General features: G+C 41.6%; 2 protein-coding genes across 4 annotated transcripts; one reads left to right on the top strand and one right to left on the bottom strand.

The window, feature by feature from the left end:
* Positions 1 to 2,250: 2,250 nt before the first annotated feature.
* LOC104926527 (KN motif and ankyrin repeat domain-containing protein 1) lies at positions 2,251 to 15,737 on the bottom strand. 3 transcript variants are annotated; one of them, XM_010740401.3, is made up of 12 exons: positions 15,449 to 15,737; positions 11,889 to 11,992; positions 8,564 to 11,092; positions 7,973 to 8,125; positions 7,084 to 7,192; positions 6,807 to 6,986; positions 6,555 to 6,642; positions 5,861 to 6,080; positions 4,447 to 4,589; positions 3,247 to 3,447; positions 2,925 to 3,023; positions 2,251 to 2,844 (listed from the first exon to the last, which is right to left on the bottom strand). In XM_010740401.3, the coding sequence occupies exons 2-12, from the start codon at positions 11,923 to 11,925 to the stop codon at positions 2,782 to 2,784; spliced, it is 3,822 nt and encodes a 1,273-aa protein (XP_010738703.3). In that variant the 5' UTR covers positions 11,926 to 11,992; positions 15,449 to 15,737; the 3' UTR covers positions 2,251 to 2,781. The 3 variants fall into 3 exon arrangements, with proteins under 3 accessions (XP_010738703.3, XP_027138078.1, XP_027138079.1); XM_027282277.1 differs by lacking the exon at positions 15,449 to 15,737 and adding an exon at positions 15,086 to 15,173; XM_027282278.1 differs by lacking the exon at positions 2,251 to 2,844 and having other exon boundaries at positions 3,243 to 3,447.
* Positions 15,738 to 17,433: 1,696 nt separating this feature from the next.
* On the top strand, positions 17,434 to 19,953 carry LOC104926515 (fructose-1,6-bisphosphatase 1). Its single transcript, XM_010740388.3, has 8 exons — positions 17,434 to 17,694; positions 18,216 to 18,378; positions 18,478 to 18,570; positions 18,833 to 18,973; positions 19,069 to 19,206; positions 19,327 to 19,446; positions 19,530 to 19,719; positions 19,807 to 19,953. Exons 1-7 carry the CDS (start codon positions 17,525 to 17,527, stop codon positions 19,716 to 19,718), a joined length of 1,014 nt encoding a protein of 337 aa, XP_010738690.2. The 5' UTR covers positions 17,434 to 17,524; the 3' UTR covers position 19,719; positions 19,807 to 19,953.
* The last annotated feature ends 968 nt before the right edge of the window (positions 19,954 to 20,921 follow it).

Below are 20,921 nucleotides of genomic sequence, written 5' to 3'. Positions count from 1 at the left end.
TAATTAGCCATCTAGTCTGAGAACCGATGTCAGCGGTGCACTTCCATTCACACAGACAGAACTAATGGCAACATTACATAATGTTCCCAGCATAAAATGACAGATTTTAAATCACGCCGTGTGACTTTTATGTACCTTTGAGCTCTGGGTATGGTGAGCCTAGAGCACAAGGTGACTTTAGACTGGTACCACAGACGTTTTGGATCATCGGGAAGACAAGGATTTTCATGCCCAGGGGCGGGGAAGGGTGGAGTGAGGGGCGATAATGCTGCAATGGGCACCAGAAGAACCAGAGCTGTCCAAGCAGGCGTTGTAGCCTCAGCAGGCAGCGAGAAAGCGACTGAAGAAGATGCCAGAGGTCACCAGACAAGAGTAAATCTGGGACTTTTTAGTTGTTGGCAAGAGCTTTGTGAAGTAAATACCAGTTTCTACAGTGTGATTTAACACGAGGATGTCTTGTATCTTAAAGCACCACTTGCAAGCTTGAAATAAATGAAAATAAATATATTATTCTAACATCTATTCATACTGTATAGGGAACAAGGTGTAGTGAAGTTGCTACTCAAAGAGTATGAGAAGTTACCCCAGTGAAATAAAGATATCATTCCAGCATTATGTTCCCAAGAACCACTTGCTCAAAACCGCTGACTGTCACCATGGCAACTGCAAATTGTAATGGTGGACCTTGTATATCATTGTATTTTATTGCCGTTGCCGGGAAATGACTCAGAGTGCTCTCAGTCACACATGCACAAGCTCCCGCGCGCGTGACAAGCTGCGAGGAATGACAGCATAATTCTCTACATCAAACCCCTCGTCTATTCACGGACGCTTTCCATTTTCTACATCCGAGCACCTCTTCTGCGACCTTTGCGAAAAGACAGAATGTAAATCGACCGGGGTAGACGCAGAAAATAAAAGCACACAGACAACCAGCCGTCCACGTCTTGTCCCTGCATGTTTCACTAATGTCGAAAATATCTTTATGGTTAATTGGTTATTTTAAGTTTTTTTTTGAAAAGTGCTTCAAAATAAAGAGAGGCATTTAACATTTCACTCAAGAATGGTCTCATTTTATGACTTCTTATGATTCATAACTGATCAAATATTCATTGTCCATCAGTGTTCTTATGTAAAATTAAACAATTAGAGTCTCTAAGTTGCAGGGCTGATTCAAAATTTACTTATTGCCCAACATCACCCCACAATCGCTCTTCTTGAGCTCCGTCCAAGGGAATATTCATTAAAACAGCCTTATCTGTACGAGGGCTCAGGTTATTCTGAATGTTAATAAAAGATTCATAGTTTATTCAAAGCTAAAAAAAAAATCCAGCTTTAATTTGCAGCAGTGCAAGCATGGAAGGAGCCAAGTACAAACTTTGATCAGTAATCCCGGCTGTGATTTACACGGTCAGGTCACAGAGCCAAACTAACGATGAGCCAGTTGTTTATATCTGTCTCCTGAAAAGATGTGAAAAATTTAAAGCATCACGCTGCCCTCGCCTTGAGAAACAGTCAATGAAAAACAAAATAAGGCCGAGCAGGAAGGACGTGAGGGAAGATATCTGGTGAGGAGGAAGGAGGAAACCAGGTGTCAGGGGATGAATCAAACCGGTGTCTGCAAGACTGATAATGGGGGACAGAAGTGTTGGCTCAGTAGGCATTTTTTTTTAGACTTTTCAACTGGTTGAGGTACTTAATGAGAAGAAAGTGAGAAAATGTTCATCCAAGACACCCACTGAAACCTGCGGAAACAGAAAACCTGTTGAGCGTAGAAAGAATAAAAAGGGATCACAAAATATGTAATTACAGTGCATCTTTGATTTGATTTGTAGCCAACAGCAGAGAGGAAACAATTTTCACACTTATTCCCCTTCATGAACGGGATGAAATGAATGTTTGATTCCTATAAAATGTGTGGAAAAATACTTTAAAGGACCGGTGTGTGGGATTTAGTGACATCTAGTGGTGTAATTCTAGACTCAAACTCAAATTCATGTGTTTGACAGGAAATACCTTTGATGACAGGAGAGCGTTGCAGTCGTTGATGAGTCACTTTATTCACAGAAGAAAGAAAACAAACTTTTAACCATGCTCATTTGCTTTCTCACAGAGTCAGATCCTCTGTTTAACTGTCAGGCAGCAGCTTAGCTTAGCATAAAGACTGGAAACAATTAGCCTGGCTCTGACTGAAGGTAAAAGAAATGTATGTAACTGCATGTGTCTGGTAAAAAATGGTAACATAAAACATGTTTAAAACATTTATCATGACTCTTGGAGTAAAAGCAGTACAGATACAGCAAAAGTACCATCTTATAAATACAAATAAATCAGTCGTGGATGTACAAAATTCACCTAGTTTTCCTAAATTAAGTAACAAAATCAAGCGTTTAACTATTTAACATCTTTTTTTTTCTTCATTTGCATATTTGCTCACACCTCTCTGGGTCTGATGATAATGTACCGTATACCTCTGATACTATATTTGTCTTCTGCAGTTATAAAATCGTAGCGTCGCCATGCGTTACTGCAGGATACAACAATTAACCGTGATCTCTGAATGAACACAGAATAGTAATATACTCTGCCATGCATATATCACCTGCTGAGATATAATATAATACACTCATGCAATGCTATGCTACACTAGGAACCATCATCAAAAGGAGAATAATGAAACCTGATATCCAACTACAAGTTTTGAAACTGACCCCCGTGTTACTGAATCACCTCATGCATTAGATGTGAGAAGCATCCATTCATCCGTGACGGAGCGTCACCTCATTCGAAGCCATTTCTACCGGCAGAGGAGGAGAGAGACTTGCCGCTGTGCCGTGCAGCCGCCTGTTAAGACACATAAAGACACATAAAGTTACCCGCATAACGTAATTAACTTAAATGGGAAATGTTTGAAATCCACATACTCCAGTCTGTCCTTTGGAGAAGTTGGCATGTGCATAAAGGAGGACTGCGATGTCGTTATGTCCTGCCTCCAGAGCAATGGACAGGGCCGTGCTCTCATCCTGTAAACACACAAACTCGTACGCATTATGACGCGTTTGGAAATCATTGAAAACTACTACGCATATTTAGTTCTATGCAACTTCTAACTCTTTGTTCCCCTGACTTACTTATGTCAGGGGAAAAAAAATATGTTCACCCTCTGCTTTTGCGAGACAAAATTAGAGCGTTTCAGCATCACAGCTTGAAGCCGTCCACGCATCGTAGATGCAATGACTCACATACACTGTCAGTCAGGGTGGCGTCGCAGTCTGGTTGCGCCAGCAGTAGTTTAACAATGTCAGCGTGGCCGTGCTCGCTCGCACACATCAGCGCCGTGGAGCCCTCGTCGTCCTGGAGGTTGACCTCCGCCCCTTGTGCCAGGAGCGCCCGCACCATGTCCATCCTCCCGTGGCTCACGGCCAGCATCAGAGCGGTCTGACCGGCCTGGGCGGCAGATGGCGGAGAGGGGGTGAGGGGGGGTGGGGAAATAGGGTTAATGACGTCAAACACAGGAAAATAGGGTTAATGATGCCACGCATCGAATCATAGCATTTCTGTGGAATCAGACAGATCAAACTTTTTTTTACACATTGAGTATAAACGCACAAACAGCTCATGTACCCATAGTAGTATAGACAGTGTGCAATTTTATTTATATTCACAGGCAATTCTAAATCTGCCTACACAGGTCAGGTCACTATATGAACAATAATTTGCTAATATTAGTTATTTCTTCCTTTAAATATTCTCACTCCTCTTTATGTTCTACTCCATGCTGCATGATGCTCACAGATTATCTCCTCACTTGCTACAAAGTTTCCGATAATAGCTGAATATTAACTCGAGTTTAGATGGATGAGGTCTCTACGAGGAAATGCCTCTGTATATTGTTTTAATAATTAGGAGGAAACTGCATCATTCATTCCAGGAAATTCTTTGGAAATTACAGACCTATAAAAATAAAACCCAAAATACTATTTATATGAAACACGCCATTTCCTGTAGTTCCATAATAACTCGTGATATTTGTCTAAATTCAGTCCTGAATTTAAATTTAAATACAGTACAGTAACAACCACATTTGGAATGGGTTTTAAATGGTGAGAACTGCAGCAGAACTGGTTTAAAAATAACCATCTTGTAAAAATATCCCATGATAGAAAACGATGATAGAGAATCCAATCTGTGCAGCGCTTAACTATCACAATGCAATGCTTCCTGCTGGTTAGCTGGCTCCCATTAAGTTGATGTGACAGGCCTGTTATCCAGATTTCACTTCTGTTTTGTGTTTTTACCTTTCTCCAGTTAAATCATATTCATGCACGGAGAAACAAAAACCCATCTCTGACAATCAAAGTTTGAAATAATCAACAGTTTCTAGTACCGCCTGCAACATATGGACACAATTCACAGAGGGAGCAGCAGCACGTCACGTCCCCTGACCTGGCTGGCCCGAGCGTTGACGTCTCCTTTAGTGAAGAGCTGCTCCACGACTCGCATGTCTTCTGGACTTTCCACGGCGGCGAGTGCGGCCAGCATGATGGGTGTGTAACCCGCTTTGTTCTGTTGATTCACGTTACACACCTCTGTGGTAATGACGGTCGATTGGTCCGAGGAGAAAAAGGCAAGAAGAGAGAAAAGCAGAGGAAAATGAATTCATTTTTACAGGTGTCGATTTAAAGACACTGACAAACTTTTAGCACTCCAAAAGCCAAACTTTAGTAGTCTGAAGGGATCCTCTCAGGGACCACTCAGTGCATCCTTTCAGACCACCATGACTCAAGTGGGTCACTTTTTTATCTTCTAAAGTAGAAGAACATTTTAGAAGTAGTTAGGCTTTACTTTTTGGGACCAGGTGATATTTGAAGTCATTTTCAGCAACATAATAAAAATAAAAAAATCATGCTTTTTCACATCAAGAACATTGGAAACATAAAGTCTAATGTCACATGTGATGGAGGAAAGAAGAAACCTTAACCCTAACCCTGGTCTGAGACCAGACAGAGGTGGGTCCAATCTCTTCTGAAAACTGCAGCAAGGCTTTTAGATAAAAATAACAGAGAGTACTTTATCTCCTCCATTAGGACACTTATTTTGTGTTTGCCTGTTCAATTTATATTGATTAAAGCCTCTGAATGTCCTGGCCCTGAATCATATTTCTGAACTTTTCTGATCCCTTGTGGTCCCGTTCACAGCTGGAGAAAAGAAAGCTTGGAACGGTTCAATATGATCTTAAAAATTAGATTTCTGAAGTACTACTTTTTTTAAAGATATAATATCATGCATTAAATGGATATAAACACTAGACCTACTACCTATTTTTTTAAAAGTGAGGTAATGGTGTGTTCCCTTGCTTCCCTCTAGTTGCTATAACTTCTGACATCAAACTAAACTAAACATAACATGAATAAAACTTTAATAAGTGAACAATTTCTTTCCCCGGTTACGTCAGATCAGCTAGAGCTCTCATGACTGCATACTACTTCATAATGTCATCTAACCACTAACAAACATCTCTTTGTTATTGTTGGGATGTGAGTAACCGCATAGCGTCAGAAATTACATGCTGTACTTCTCAGAAAGACTGTTTGGACAAATTATACCCTTTGCACTATAGGTTAGTGAAGGTGCAGGAGTACAAAACACCTAAAGATCAACAAGTAGTTTTACTGCTTTGCAAGTTAGAAGAGTTCCATGCACTTGCATGAAAATGTGGTAGAATTATTGCTCCGTCAGATCAGCTTTGGCGGTAAAAGCAATCAGCAAAATGCATTCTCACAGCGAGAGGGGAGAGAAGATGAAAAGGCCGAAATGTTGTTAGAATACACGATGGTCTCTCGTTGCCCTGTGACTGTACCTGCATCGAGCAGTTTCTTGACAATGCCAAAGTTGGAGTGAGACACACTGTAGTGCAGCGCTGTGTTTCCGTTCCCGTCAGCCATATTAGCGACGTGTTGCAATACTGAGGGTGAAATAACCCGAAACGTAGACATGTAGTCCTCCACCGTGTCAGGAGCCGCTGACTTGTGGCTGGACACAGAAAACCATTCCTGCTGCAGGGTTTGTAGACAGTCATGCTGCAAGGCAGAAAAAAGAAAAAAAAGAATTCCAGCATCAATGCTTTTTAAAGCGTCCTCATAAATGTCTTGCCGTGTCATAATTCATAGTGTGCAGAGACTACAAAACAGACGGGAACGTCTTATTACAGGGATTTGAATAAAAGAGCACAGACAGTAAGGCAAAGCAACAACTAATATCTCCAATATGACATAAAGTCATAAAGAAGGAGCTCTGATCTGAAATCTTTCCCTTTTTCTCTTTCGCTCACAAATATTGTTGTTTTCAAGTTCGAGAAAATACGACGAAAATTACAGAGCCGACACATTCCTGCGCTTCTTGAATTGAATGCCAAAGTCATTTCTTTTTAAGTGGCAGACTTGAACACACCCTGGCCCCGACGTCTCTCCACGCCCAGGCTGTGACATGCCATTAAAACGTACACGCACACACACGGAGAGGCTCTCAAACTGAATACAGTCAAAACAACGTACCACGTCCTTGCTAGATAAAGCCGTGTTGTCACTCAAGTGCATCTTTAAGGCTTGACAAGCAGAAAAAATCTTGTCGTTTAACTTGCACCTGAAAGGAACAAAACGCTACAGGTTACACAATGCAAGGTCAGACCTCAAAAGTTAGTCTAAAAAGTAAAAAGTTAAATATAAAGACTGTCAGGTGATGCTTTTTATAAATCAGTAAAAATCTTCAAGAGATTCTTCCGGGCTTTAAAACTCTTTAAAACTTACCTTTGGTGTGCATGTGATTTCGCGGACCCCTTTGACCCTTTGTTGGAGCCACCTTTGCCCTTTTTCGCTTGCGTTCCATCTTGAGAAGGTTCCCGCAATTTTTTGTTTCCTTTCCTTTCCGCTTCCTCAGAGTTGGCCTTCTCACCTGCAGGAAGCACCAAAGATGCCATGGGATCCAGTCTAAGAACAAAACGCAAGAGTTAATACACTGAAAACATGTTACGGTACGCAGTCCTAGAGCCTTGTTGGAAAAAAAGTTTTGAGATGAAATGATCACCCTGTGGTCACCCTCATGAACTTCATGCTCTTCCTGGTGCTGCTACAGCCTTGGTCACCGTTCTGTTTCTTCATCACAGACCGCAGCACACCAGTATTAGTTGATCTGTCTGGAAACAACAATGCGGCACATGCCTTCCACACTTAATTCATTTAGCTTTGCATCATCTGCAGTGTATTTTTATTAAATACAAGACATGCAAAGAAAGCAGGGCTGCAACTAATGATTTTTTATTATCATCGGGTCCATAAAATATCATAAAAGGATGAAAAATGTTGATCGCTCTGTCCAAACAGGCTCAAATGTCTTCTTTTGTCCACAACCCAAAGATAGTCAGATTACACTGACAATAGGCTGTTTGCTGTAGTGTGTGTATGATCAAATTTAGGAAGTGCAGCTTTGAAACAGACAATTTTATGTGTTTTGTATCAATAATGGAGAAAATTATAGTATTAATCTATCCTCTAACTTTCACAACTTCAAACAAAGCATAGCACGCTGACACAGAGCTATTGTTCTGACAAATCTGAAGGCCTTGTTTTAAAAAGTGAAAGCTTTCTCTGACGCCGGCTCCGCCTACGAAGCCATTCAATTTTAGACCCTTAGCCTCAAACTGGTATGTGGCTAGACGCCTTCCAAAACCAGATATCATTCCAAACATTGCAAGTGTATCCCTCAGAAAGTACAACTTGCCAAACCAAAAGGCAGCCACTTCCTCTAAACCAACACAAGTTTAAACTGGGCCTCAGGAGTGGTCTGGAAGTCAAATATTTTTAAACTAGACTGCTTTTGCACAGACTGTATCCTTTCCTGATTAATATTTACTAGACTTCTCGTGAAGATGAACTCGATGAACAACGCACTGGCACACACATGAATGCATGTTTACCTTGCAGAGCGGAGGACGCCTGTTGTTCTAACATCTGGATCATTCTCTTGACCTCTGAATCAGTGCCACCCTGTTGGCAGATTCCTGGGTTTGCTCTGTCACACTTAGAAGAGTCAACTGAAAGTTGAGATGTGGACTGGAACTCTCTGCTGACTGCAGAGAAGACAGACAGACATCAGTGATATCTACCACCACCAGCATAGCATTACAGATATTACACAGAGTGCGTTTCATAATAATAGTAAGAATTTAAAACATTAAAAAAGTGCCTTGTGGGACTTTTTTTGACCACTAGTGGAATTAGTAGTAGTAGCAGTAGTAGTAGGAGTAGTTATTTGATTCTTTGTTTTGTTTGCAGGCAAACCGATCTTATTGATTGCAGAAGACAATAACGGTTTATATGGTGAAACTTTATGCTATTGACTGAGAATTGGAGGTGGTAAGATGTCAGGGAATGTGGTACACAGGAAAAAAGGGAAAAAGAAGACCTGGATGTAAATTGCTTTTAGGTGAGATGTAAATGTAATGTTCATGTACCACAACAAACTCCACGGGGTACCTTTAATATCAAATAAATCTCTACAGCCTTACCAGGTGGCTGAGAATCTAAAGGATGGTCTTTTGGTCCTCCCTGTACTGGAGCTTTGTTATTGCACGACAGCTTGGAGCTGGCACTTCCTCGGCTACTCTGCTGCTGGACAAATCCTTCCCTCTGGTGAGTGCAATCCTCTGTAAGCAGGTCCCCATGCTCTCTGAGGAGCCTGTGCATCTTTTCTATGTAATGGTTTAGCTCAGGGTCCCACTGAGACTGTGATGATTGCTGCAACGTCTGGTCCGGTTTCCCGGGTGAAGCTGACAAATCCCGTATCCTCCCCTCCCCTACACCGATGCTCCTCGTCTTGATGGGGTCAGGTAGATGGGACGGTCCAGAGGCCATATTTCGGGTTTTCAGTCCAATCAGAAAATTATCATTAATGTTCGTGAATCCAACTCCAGTGTCCCTGGTTACCTTTGTGACTGTCGCTGGTGTTCGTTTTAAGGCACTTGCAAAATTCATATTTGCAGTTCCAACACCGATTGTGCAGGTTTCTGGAGAGCGTTTTAGATCTTTGACCCCGTTGCCGACTGACACCGTCCTCGTAACAATCTGAGTAGTGTTAGTGTGCTTGTCTTTGGTATTTAGGACAGTATTGGTGCTGGAGTCTGAGTTGAAGGCATGGCTGGTGTTGGTAAAGCGAGACACTGAACTGGACACAGTGTTGGTACGCTGAGAAGCTGTTTGGGGCGATGCCATGATTCCTAAATCCACTCCTCGGACTTGATCTGTGGCAATACCTTGAGAAACCACTTCCTTTGCCTCACAGATGATCACATCAACAGAACAGTCACCACAAGCCACTGATTTATACTTAATCTTTCCTTTTTTAGACCGCAAATTCTCCACTGGTACCTCTGTGTTCGTTTCTGCATCACATAATTTTATCTCCATCCCAACTCCTTGTGTGTTTGTAAAAACGTGGATCCCCACGCCCTTTTCCATGGTCTCCACTCGCTTCCTGACCTCCCAGTAGCTCATGGGTACATCTGGTCCTGTGCAAACATCCTTTAACTCAGGCCTACAACAAGAAACTCCCACAGTCTTCACTTGTATTACCTCTCCTGTGCTGGCATCTCTGACCTCCGTGTGATTGCCCACTCCTTGGCTTGTGGTGTGAGGCCTCGCCTCGGTGCCCGTGCTCACTGTGGATGGTCTAGCAAAAGAGGCTTTATCAGCTCGGTTCCTAGCTCCTGCAGCTTGAAGCTCTAGTTTTAGACGGCTCATCTCCGTCTGGAGAGCTGATTCTTTCAACTCGGCTTCTAAGTGACAAATTCTCTCCTTTAAGGCGCCGATCAGAACTTGTTGAGCATCGAGTTCTGCATCCCGTTCTGCGTAGATTCCAAGATTAACTTCAGACACCTCTGTTGCAATGGACCTCATCTCTACTTGATCCGTGTACGCATATTTGTTTTCTTTTCTGGCAATATTTTTATCAGTTTCAACTGCAACTGACCTGCTAGTCTTGTCTTGTAGTGGAGGATGGCCTTTGATGGTTCTTTCCAATGCTTTCACTTCTTCTGCTAGTTGCTTGAACTCCTTGAGGTCAGTGTAGTCACTTCTCATATCCTCAAGCGCTTCATCACTATTCTCCCTGAACCTTTCCAGGCTATACTCTCTCTTCCAGATCACATCATTTATGTCCTCATTGCCACTCTGGTTCTTAAGCTGAAACACCAGTTGCCTCTTTTCCTCCTGAAGGACTGAGATTTTCACCTGGAGGATAGGGATAATTTTGACCTGCTCCTCCAGCTCCTTCAGCCTCTGCAGAGCTACTACCATCTGGTCACGGACATGCTGCAGGTGCATGGGGCCAAGACCTGATACTGGCGTGGTCCTTCCAGAGCTCTGTGGGCTTAGCCTAAGGCATCCTGTACTGCCACGACTGCCCAGGGATGAGCTAAGGTGGACGTGCATGTCACTTCCTGCACCAGTAGGTTTGTTCCCATTGTTGTTGTGGTTATAGGCACCTAAGCCAGTGAAGGGGGAGAGTGACCCGGGGGAGCTTACGCCTCCAAAGCTGGCGAGTCGTCGACGGGGATGGGGTTGAGGTGGAGGCTGGTTTGTCACCCCTTGATCCAAGTGTTTGCGTGTCTCCATGGTCTTTTCCAGTACCGGGCTTTGTCTTTGTAAAGCAAGAGTCCTTGCAGCAGGCTGAGGCTTGGACTCATTAAGCATGAGAGACATTGCTGTTCCTTCATTCCTGAAGGGTTTGTTTTCCACTGAGGAACCATGTGGTGGAGGGAGAGGAGGTCGACCTCTGGTTGTAGAAGACATGCCCAGTAGTCTTGTATCATCACTGCTAGACGATGACAGTGATTCTGCAGAATGCCACTGACTGGATGAAATGCCACTCTGTGTTTTTTCCACATTACTGATGGCCACTCTGGGCCTTCTCTTGAGGCTTAGCCGCTTAATGGTGGTGCCGTGTTGAAAACTGTCCACGCACTTGAGGTAGTCCAAGTCCGACTGGTAATTGTAGTTAATGCCCGGGAAGTTAGGACCGCACTCGTCAGTGCTTTGACCTGTTAGAGCGACAGTGGAATAATCATAGTTTATTACTCTCAGAGTAAAAACGCATATGTGCAAATGTCTACAAATGAAATACAAAAAAATTGAGCACCGAGTTAAAGTTTAAAACTTACATTTCTAAACCAGTGATATTTGAAATAATTCTTAACTCTTCTAACTCATAACACTAAAAAATAGTTAAAAAGCACAAAGAAATATGGCAAATACAATCGGGTTATACTGCATCATGCTATATATTTTTTCAGTTTCTTTTTTCCCCCTTACCTTAATATTATACCCTCATCAGCGATGGTTTCTACTTCAGTCTAGAGCCTTTCTTCTATCACCTCGAAATGTTTTTCACTCTAAACTCTCTGAGTCCGTCCCACAAGAAGAGGAGGGACAGAAGAGGATTTACCAATTGTGTAGACACTGTGTTTTCAGTAGTCGCTTCTCCCCAAATGGTATGTCTCTACATAGACTGAACCTACTCTATAATTACTCTCCAACTTTCCCTCTAAATGCCTGACCATGCTCTTGGCGGGTTTTCTCAGCCACAGACATCCTCCAAGTATTTCAGCCAGTGAGCACACAAAAATACAGAAAACTTTTTCACTTATCAAAGATTCAACACAAAAGAAATAGCAATTTATCAAAGATATTCCATTGTGATTGCTAATTAAATGCTCATTTAACCCCTATAAACACAAGGCTGAACATACTTTGTGCATGACACAGAGAAAAAAAGCACAAGTTATGAAATCCATGAGCAGAAATTTAAGCTATTGGAAAAATGACAGCAATAGTTACCTGGCACATTTCTTAAGATGTAACTGCCTTGAGCCATGAATATGATTCACATAGCATCAATAATGGAGCAATCCTTTTAAATCCAGTTAGAACTTTGAATACATCTGTAAACAAAAAGCAAAAAAAAACATTCTTCACATCGTAATATTTAGCTTTTACCGTATATGTATTGTCGTACTGCGTCACTCATTCCAACTCCTTCCTCTCTCCCAGCCCAGGGTCCAGCAGTCAATAACAGCTAACCTTACAGTGCTTACATAAAGGAAATGCAACACCGGGCCATGACATATTATAGTTAATTCTGCAAAAGTACAGTGAGCAGAAAGCTAAGCCTCAGTGCACAGCAGTGACTCACTGCATTGCAATGCCATATCACTTTCTCATTAGTTAGCACCTTCTGTTCTCAGTATGTGGCAGTTTTAAGTTTTTTTGTTTTTTTTTTGCAGAGAATGCATGTTTCCTGTCTTGTATAGTAACATTTTTTCTCCCTTCATAGAGTTGGTAACATTTGCAAGTGACGTAAATTGCTGAATAATGTTTTATTTAAAAAAAAAAAAAAGATTGCATGATATAGGAAAGAAGAAATTAAAATGACAACAAGAGAAAAGAAAATTCAAACTGGAATATATAAGAAAACATATGGTGATAGAGCATTAAAGCAACGCTGCAAAACTTCTCTACTATTAAGATAAGGTGAATCACACCCTGTATGCCTGTTCACACTAGAGTAAAGTGAACTGCCAGGAACTGTAGCTGCTGTAGCACCGGGGGAGTGTTAGTGCTTGTACCACAGGCGTTTTGGACCACCGGAAAAAGAAGGTTTTAAAGACAAGGGGGGCAGGTGAATTCTGAGAACTGAAGGGGATGTTGACAGAGGAAGCTAAGAAGAGAAAGGAGAGCGTGACCAAGCAGGAAACTGTTGGTCAAGAGTACATTTTAGGACTGACTTTTAGTCGTTGGCGAGAGCTTCATGAAATTAAAGGCTGAAAGACAGGCGCCGAGCTGGGCTGACTGCTGTTGGACTTTGGCTGCTATGTCTTGTGCACTTGCTTGATGTTTGGCAGAGTTGCCAACTTGCAAGTTTTTGATCATACAGTACATCATGTAATCGTAACAACAAGGGGGCGCCACAATTGTGGATTTACATCCAACTGTTGCCAAATGTGAGATTAATTATGCTTGGATCACTGATTAATATAACGTGTAGCGTGTACGGTAAAAGAAAAACCTCACATCAAATTCAGGCTTCCACACGGATGTCTGAAGAAACTTCATCTGAAGCCAGAGTGAACAAGTAGACATGACATCAAGCCTCAGGCCATAAATCCAATAGGTTTAGCAAGATCTCTTTAAAATCAGCCACAGGGACCTAAAGTACTATTTCTGCTGCTCTCAGATGAATGTTACTGAATGACTTATTGTAGGAAAGCAGAGTCAGGTTTGCAGTGGAAAAACAGCATGTGGAACTAACAGATGAAAGGGTGAGAGCGACATGGAAAGACAGCGCACAGTTTAAATATGACATTAAAGTGTCTTTATGCTTCATACCTTTTTCACTTCTATCTACATCAAAACATCCTACTGCCAGATTTGTTCGCAGACAATATCGTCACCCAGATAGTCAAAGAAATCTGACAATCTCCCTTTTTCCAGGTATCCTCATCGTCACAACATTCCCTTCACAAGCTCCACTACCAACTGTTTGGAGGACTGCATGCATGAAAGCCCTGCTGAGCACGACTTGATATCTCAGATTTGTGATGTCTTACTGTCTGTAGCCTTATCCTCATCTCAAGTCAAAATGTATATACTTCATATGTCAAGGAAAAGGCTTGCCCAACTCTATCCAGAATTTGAACCCCCCTTCGTCAAGTGGTGCAACCCAGCAGTTCTTGGCTTGGCTTGGCCACTCCGGGACAATATTGGCTAAGGTCTTTGAAACACTCTCAGCACCCAGAGGCAGGTCTGGCAGTTGTTGTAGTTGCTCATAAAGATGTGAATCTCTCTTCAGCCCGGGCCCATGCTGCTGCTTTTTCGTCACTTTTAGCAGAGATGTCTTATTCTATATAACTGGAAATCTAGCACTGCCCTTTTGGGTAGCTATGAAGTTGGAAATACTCAGATATTCCACTCAGGGCTTGGTAAATAAATTCAAAGACGTATGGTAACCACTCCTACACTATCCTAATGCCTGTAACGTGTTAGAATCTCTATTTTATTATCATTTTACTTAATTCATGTATTGTTTTTATTTATATTCTTTATATTGAAGCTGTTAGCAGAGTTTCAGGAGCAGGTCCACACCTCACCACCTCCGACATTCCTATAAATACCTTTCTAACCCTTTGTTCCTCTATGTCCTCCTCTCCTTCCTACTCTCCAGAGGGTCCTGAAGGGGTCCTGAGAGGGTTGTGCTACAGCAGATTCCCCAAGAAAACTTTCTCACAATGCATCAACAGACCAAAGAAGTACAAGAGTTCACACTACACTCCCTTTCTTTTCTTAATAAATGATTCAAGCATATCTTGTTGATGGTGTGGGCCTTGCTAATGAAATATATATACTTCTATTTCAAAAAGAATAGAATAATATATTCTTTTTAAATAAAACCTTGTACTGCTTATATAAACAGCATTATTTAAATAGAGCTTTTCAATTTAGGGAATTATGTGCATTCACAAAGAAATGCACAAATCCTCATTCAGTATCTTACATGCATGACACTCAAGGGCCACTGGGATGTGTTTTCTCTGTGTGTGTGTGTGTTTGACATGTATCATTATCATTATAGGATCATTTACAGTAGGTCTATGAAAAGTTTTAATGTAATCTCTGAAAAGGAAACTTGAACTTTCATCAGGGGGTCAAACCATTACGTCGGGAGGCTACAATTACCAACTACTCGTCAGCAGTGTGCCATACTGGCAGGATTTTAGCATAGTGGGCTATAAACACGCTGGAAAAAATATTATTAGGCAGTTTATTTTAAAAATTTAGCTGAATGGTGGGATATGATCATCAAAGATAATCTCCTCTTAATAGTCTAGGGCTTTGGGGGTCATGGGAGAAGTCTAGTGGGTCCAAATGATTAACAGTATCCACAAGCAGTGAACAAAAAAAAGATTAAAATAACACAAGAGGAAAAAGAAAAAGATTAAAATAACACAGAGGAAAAAGAAAATCACTCTTGAACTGACCATAACTGTTGAAGATATGCAACTGCTGACAAGTCAGAAGCCACAATGGTTGGATGGATACTTCTACTTATTCTGCAGGGCTTTTAGTCCTCATTATCATTTAGCCTGGAATATGCAATTCAACAATGATTTATTCCTATATATTATATTATATTGCAGAAACAGGTACTTCTGCAAAGATATTCTTTAGTTAAAGATAACACACTTGCAAAATGGGGACACATAGTTGGCAGGGTTGGATGTTGCTTCATCCTGACGCCTTGTGGTCACCCTGAGAGAATACTACAAGATGAAAAAATGTAATATATCATTATGATGCTGGTGCAAAAACTCACGTTAACCCCGTGATGAGCTGCCACTCACCTGTGCAGGTAAGGCGAACACCTACACCAACAAACTTCGGGTGATGCAGAAGTTAAAAACAATGTCACACAGTGGCTTTGTGGACCTTTGGAAAGGTCGAATGGTATTTTCTGAAAGACATTAATGCATCGTCGAGTTTCTCCTGTCTCCTCTTCCCTCTGTCTGTTTCACCTTTTCCCTGTGAAAACGCCATTCCTGAGAAGAAACAAGTTTTCACTCGCCAGGAGGAGGAGGAGTAGGGCAGCCACTGCGCATGTGCAGAGGGCTGTCAGCATGTCCGACAGGTGCTCCTGGGAGTCAGTCAGGTGATGAATGGTTCTCGATAAAATATAGATGATGTCCTTTCTTCTGCTGAGTCGATTACACAGACTGCATGATTTTTGTCTCTTTCCTGAAGGCCACTGTCCAAAAGAAGGGAATATTCTGACATCAACAATATATTTATTTCCTTTAACAGGAGCTCCAAGTGTATATTTAGTTTTAAAATCGGATCAAACATCATTAAAATATAGTGTAACTTTTAATAATATGACTTTTCCTACAGCCAAATAAAACTTCATTGAATGTTTAAACATCCTGAAGGGATGTAACTTAAATTACAATAACAAATGGCAAATAAAGTTGGTCACTCTTACATCCTGCAGGATGATGCTCCTGCTACCTAACCAGAGCTGCTTGGATGATGATGCTACAAATGTTAAGAATAAAACGTCTGATTTTATTTGCAGAGATCTACAAAACTCAAATAGATGAACAGCAGAGCTACCAGTAAGGAAAGGCATTCTCCTTCAGTGCCCAGACTTTGTTTTATGGGCCCGTTCAACAGATTGTAAGCTGCACGGCGACATCATGTGGACAAGCTGGAGAAATACAGTTTGCATTCCACGTTAGACCAGAAATGTCATATTTGTTCCTGGATAAACAGTAAACAATAGTATATTTTAGTGTAATTCATGTTCTTTACACACAATAATCTGCAAACTAACGGGCTCCTTTTTCTCTTTTTAAGGAAACTTTGCAGAGAACAATTTATTTGGTGACTATCAGTGTGTATATCTTTCTCTCTGCCGTGCTGTCAGGGATCCATTAATGATTTTCAGCTCTCACATGCCGGTCTGCAAAACCGACCTTTGCAACTCCATTTCTTTCTATCATCAACCTGGGAACGCTCTGAATGGCGCTGGCCGTAAACATACCCGGTATCTTGTTAGGGTCAAAGTTCAACTTCAGCTTTTTGTTGTGAAACAGGCCTCTGTACGCTTATTTTGTAGGTCAAAGCAACTCAGCTTTACCTTTTCGTGTTTGTGCCGCAGCCATGAACTAATTACATGCATGCTCTGAATGTGGCTTGCAAATGCTGTCGCATCAGCACATGTTGAAATTAAAAGGTAAAGGTGTTACGTAAATCAGTTCGGGTAGACAAGGACAGCGAGTTTCATGATTTGAACTTTACACTTCTTCAGGATCATGCAGGGAAGGAATGTTCCAGTAGTGTCTCCAGAGAAGTGCTGAGTTAGTCACATCCACGACGAGTCAGGGAAGTTACACTTGCAAAACTAAACAGATTAGATGATACAAATCCATCAAATGTTTGAAAAGCATAGATCATTTGTTAATCGAGTATAAACATATACAGTATTAACATGTTTCTGTGAACAGCTTTTAGAATAATGACACGTCTGCATCAAGAACACAATGAAATGAGACTAAGAGATATTTTAAGTGTAAAATTGATTTTGTTCTTTCATTTTTCACAATTTCACAGTGCAGACTGGAAAAAAACACATCATCTCGGATCAAAACGAGCCGGGATTTAATCAGGCGAAGGTCACTGTTACTTTAAAACAAAACAAATGTTCACTATCTTTGCACTTTGCTCTTTTAAACTCACAGTCACAGAAGTGATCCAACCAACCCCTTACTGCAAGTAAGGACACTTTTGATTGGTTAGAAGAGTCACACCCCCCCCTATCCTGTTCACCTATCTCTCTTCTACGGTCCACTTTTTAACTTAAGGGCCATGCTCACCTATTTCACTTCTAGGCATTAGATCCCAGTCCCACACCTGATAGCAACATGTCTGACAAAGGAGCCTTCGATACCAACGTGCTGACCCTCACCAGGTTTGTTCTGGAGGAGGGCAGGAAGGCCCAGGGAACAGGTGAGCTGACAAACCTGCTCAACTCCATCTGCACAGCTGTGAAGGCCATCTCAACAGCTGTCAGGAAGGCTGGGATCGCTAACCTGTGAGTATTTCTTTATTGAATGGTAGAAAGAAAACATGCATGCGTCTGAATATGAAGGTGAAAAAAGAATAATTACTGGAGACCCTACAACCCTACAGCACTACAAGCACATACAACTGATCCATTGATTGATTTATAGATGAGTTTAATGTCACGGTTATTCAATAACTTCCATTTGATTTTATTCTTAGCGTTACTTTTAGGTTGGCAAGTTTTAATAGCTTCTGTTTCAGTGCTTCAGGTTCTCTCTTTTTCATTTCATTTCTTCAAAATAAGAGCGTTAGTTTTAGTTAGGCGCAGTACGACATGAGGATCTGTGAGCAGTTTAAACTCAGGCCCCCGGCCAAAGGTAAACTCTTCACACGTTGTGCACGATCCCCCCCTGTGCAAAGGTCAAGAAGATAATGGGCTTTTCAGACATTCCTCACTGGTTTCACAAAAATAGTCCTTCATTGTATTGTGACAGAACAGATAGCTTTTATTTCAGACTTTAACCGCTTCAGTCTGCTCCTCTTTTGAAGGTATGGCATCGCTGGAAGCACCAACGTGACAGGGGACCAGGTGAAGAAACTGGACGTCCTGTCCAATGACCTGGTCATCAACATGATCAAGTCCTCCTTCACCTCCTGTGTGCTGGTGTCAGAGGAAGACGAGAAGGCCATCATCGTGGAGCCAGACAAGCGGGTACTTATCATATCTATAAAGTGTATAAATCTGTAAAATTTTCACGTGTTTGTGGTGATTATTGTGCCAGGAATAAAATGATTTGTTCTCAACTCACAGGGGAAATACATCGTGTGCTTTGATCCACTGGATGGTTCCTCAAACATCGACTGTCTCGTCTCGATTGGAACAATTTTCGCCATCTACAGAAAGGTTATTATCAGCCAAAGGTTTTTTGTGCTATATTAAATATCAATCTATAATTCCATTAATTTCTAAGTCTTTGGGAAACTCCTCTTCAGACTTTTACAAATCAACATCTGTAAAATAAAACAGTAGATACCAGTGGTGAAGTAACAAAGTAAAACTAAGCATTCAGGTCACGTAAAGAAGTTTTTCTATTTTCTATTACTTTATAGTTCTAGTCCATCGCGGTGCCTCTCCCTGTTTTTTATAATCACATATTGTTCCACAGACGACAGATGGCGAGCCAGTTGAGAACGATGCTCTGCAGCCTGGAAGAAACATCGTGGCAGCTGGTTACGCTCTGTACGGCAGTGCCACCATGATGGTCCTCTCCACTGGTCAAGGAGTCAACTGCTTCATGCTCGACCCCGTAAGACCAATATTTTACTTTTAATGGATTGCATCACAACTGATACTCGATTATAATGTTACTCATCAGCTCCTCACATTTTTTCTTCTCTCCAGTCAATCGGTGAATTCATCTTGGTGGATCGAGATGTGAAGATTAAGAAGAAGGGAAAAATCTACAGTTTGAATGAGGGATATGCGCAGCATTTTTATCCGGACGTGACAGAATACCTGCAAAAGAAGAAATTCCCGGAGGTAATGAAGCTGTTTTTGAACATTATTACATTAATGCAAATGGGTAAATGACTGTGAAAGAGACACACTGACTCATAAAGTGGTAAAATAAATTCAACATCACTTTTTCTGTGTTTCTAGGACGGCTCTGCTCCGTATGGCAGTCGATATGTTGGTTCAATGGTAGCTGATGTTCATCGTACTTTGGTGTATGGAGGGATCTTTTTATATCCGGCTAATGTCAAGAGCCCTAAGGGCAAGGTGAGAGGGTTCATACAATGACAGTGAAGTGTTCTGTTTGTTATTCATGCTGGTCACTCATATATCTGTTTCTTGCTCTTCAGCTGAGGCTGCTGTATGAGTGCAACCCCATGGCCTTCATCATGGAGCAGGCAGGAGGCATGGCCACCACTGGATCCATGAATGTCCTGGACATCCAGCCCACCGGCATTCACCAGCGAGTTCCCGTGGTCCTGGGATCTCCCGATGACGTGCAGGAGTATCTTGCCATCTGTAAAAAGCACAACAAATGAGGTATTAAACTCTCTAACACAGGGCTCTATAAATAGGGATCAATTAATCACAATCAAGATACTTCAAGCGCTTTCTTTATTCCTTCAGCTGACGATCTAACACTGATGAAGGAACCAGGAACCTTGATGGACCTACAACGTCTGCCTCGCACTATGTCAATTCCATCTTGTTGGTGTAAGTGTTATTTGTTGAGTCTTACCCTGTATTTTTTAAATAAAGACAAATGAAAAGATGCCTGTGTTATTCAGAGTCCTGTCTGCGTGTATGGTTCATTGTCTGTGTCTCTATCTGAGGAAAAAAAGGGGGACAACTCATTATCCGAACACCCCATTATTCAGAAATTCACTAGTCTGAGAAATGTCCCACTGGACTGAAAGCCTGAAAAAGCAAAAGCCCAAAAAATACACACTTTCCCTGGAGTTTTTTTTGCCCTAAATATCCTGTATTTAGATGTACAGGTGAACTTTATCGTCATGGGAACAATAGTCTGGTGATCTTCATCTGGAGTTTCAGAGTAATGGGCTGTCAGAATAATGGCATGGCACCAAAAAAACTCACGTTGTATTTCAGACTGGACTGAAAATTTACAACTCTCTGAGGCGGTGTTCTCCAAACTCACTGAATAAAGTATAAACTTTAAAGTTGTGTTTTTGTACAATAATCAGTGAGGCCCAAGCCATAGATGCATGTATCAGCCCTCAGAATCACTCACAGACTGTGTCAAAAAGAAATCACTCTGCGACGAAAGCAGCATTTTATGGTTTTACCAGGAAATGAAGAACTCAGAAGTCCCATGAAGAATACCCTAAAATGAACTTTTTGTACTTGTGGGGCCAGATACTGACACACAGTACTACACACGTGATAAAAACACGTAAACTCAACATTGAATGTCATCATTGTAGTTTTTATTCCCATCCAAATTTTCCATTTTTCTGATTTCTTGTGACCAGCACAGCACACACAGCCTAACCCTCCTTCAAAAGATGAAAATTACCGTGTGAAAGCAACAAACGTCGGCTCGGATTGCTTTTTAAAAGCGGCGTACCTCATAGAAACGCCGAGGTGAAACAGGATGTTTACACACAATGACACCTGGAAGCTGCCAAGTACACAATCCAACACCCTCCGTACTCAGATCTGATCTGCCAGTCAGCCTGCTTCTCCACTCTCTAAGTCTCTATGAACAATGCTTTCCTTTC

Source organism: Larimichthys crocea, chromosome IX, assembly GCF_000972845.2.
Source record: "Larimichthys crocea isolate SSNF chromosome IX, L_crocea_2.0, whole genome shotgun sequence".
NCBI classification, from domain to species: domain Eukaryota; kingdom Metazoa; phylum Chordata; class Actinopteri; family Sciaenidae; genus Larimichthys; species Larimichthys crocea.
The sequence above is the reverse complement of the archived record's forward strand: the minus strand, read 5'-3'. Positions and strand labels throughout refer to the sequence as shown.

What these genes read in the sequence shown, in the direction of transcription:
- LOC104926515 (XM_010740388.3), top strand. Translation starts at nt 17,525, where the DNA reads ATGTCTGACAAAGGAGCCTTCGATACCAACGTGCTGACCCTCACCAGG. An exon ending in AAAAGAAGAAATTCCCGGAG is followed by an intron (nt 19,207 to 19,326) that starts GTAATGAAGCTG and finishes CTGTGTTTCTAG; the next exon opens with GACGGCTCTGCTCCGTATGG. An exon ending in TCAAGAGCCCTAAGGGCAAG is followed by an intron (nt 19,447 to 19,529) that starts GTGAGAGGGTTC and finishes CTTGCTCTTCAG; the next exon opens with CTGAGGCTGCTGTATGAGTG.
- LOC104926527 (XM_010740401.3), bottom strand. Translation starts at nt 11,925, where the DNA reads ATGGCTCAAGGCAGTTACATCTTAAGAAATGTGCCAG. An exon ending in CTTTATCTAGCAAGGACGTG is followed by an intron (nt 6,081 to 6,554) that starts GTACGTTGTTTT and finishes TCTGCCTTGCAG; the next exon opens with CATGACTGTCTACAAACCCT. An exon ending in ACGCCACCCTGACTGACAGT is followed by an intron (nt 3,024 to 3,246) that starts GTATGTGAGTCA and finishes GTGTGTTTACAG; the next exon opens with GATGAGAGCACGGCCCTGTC.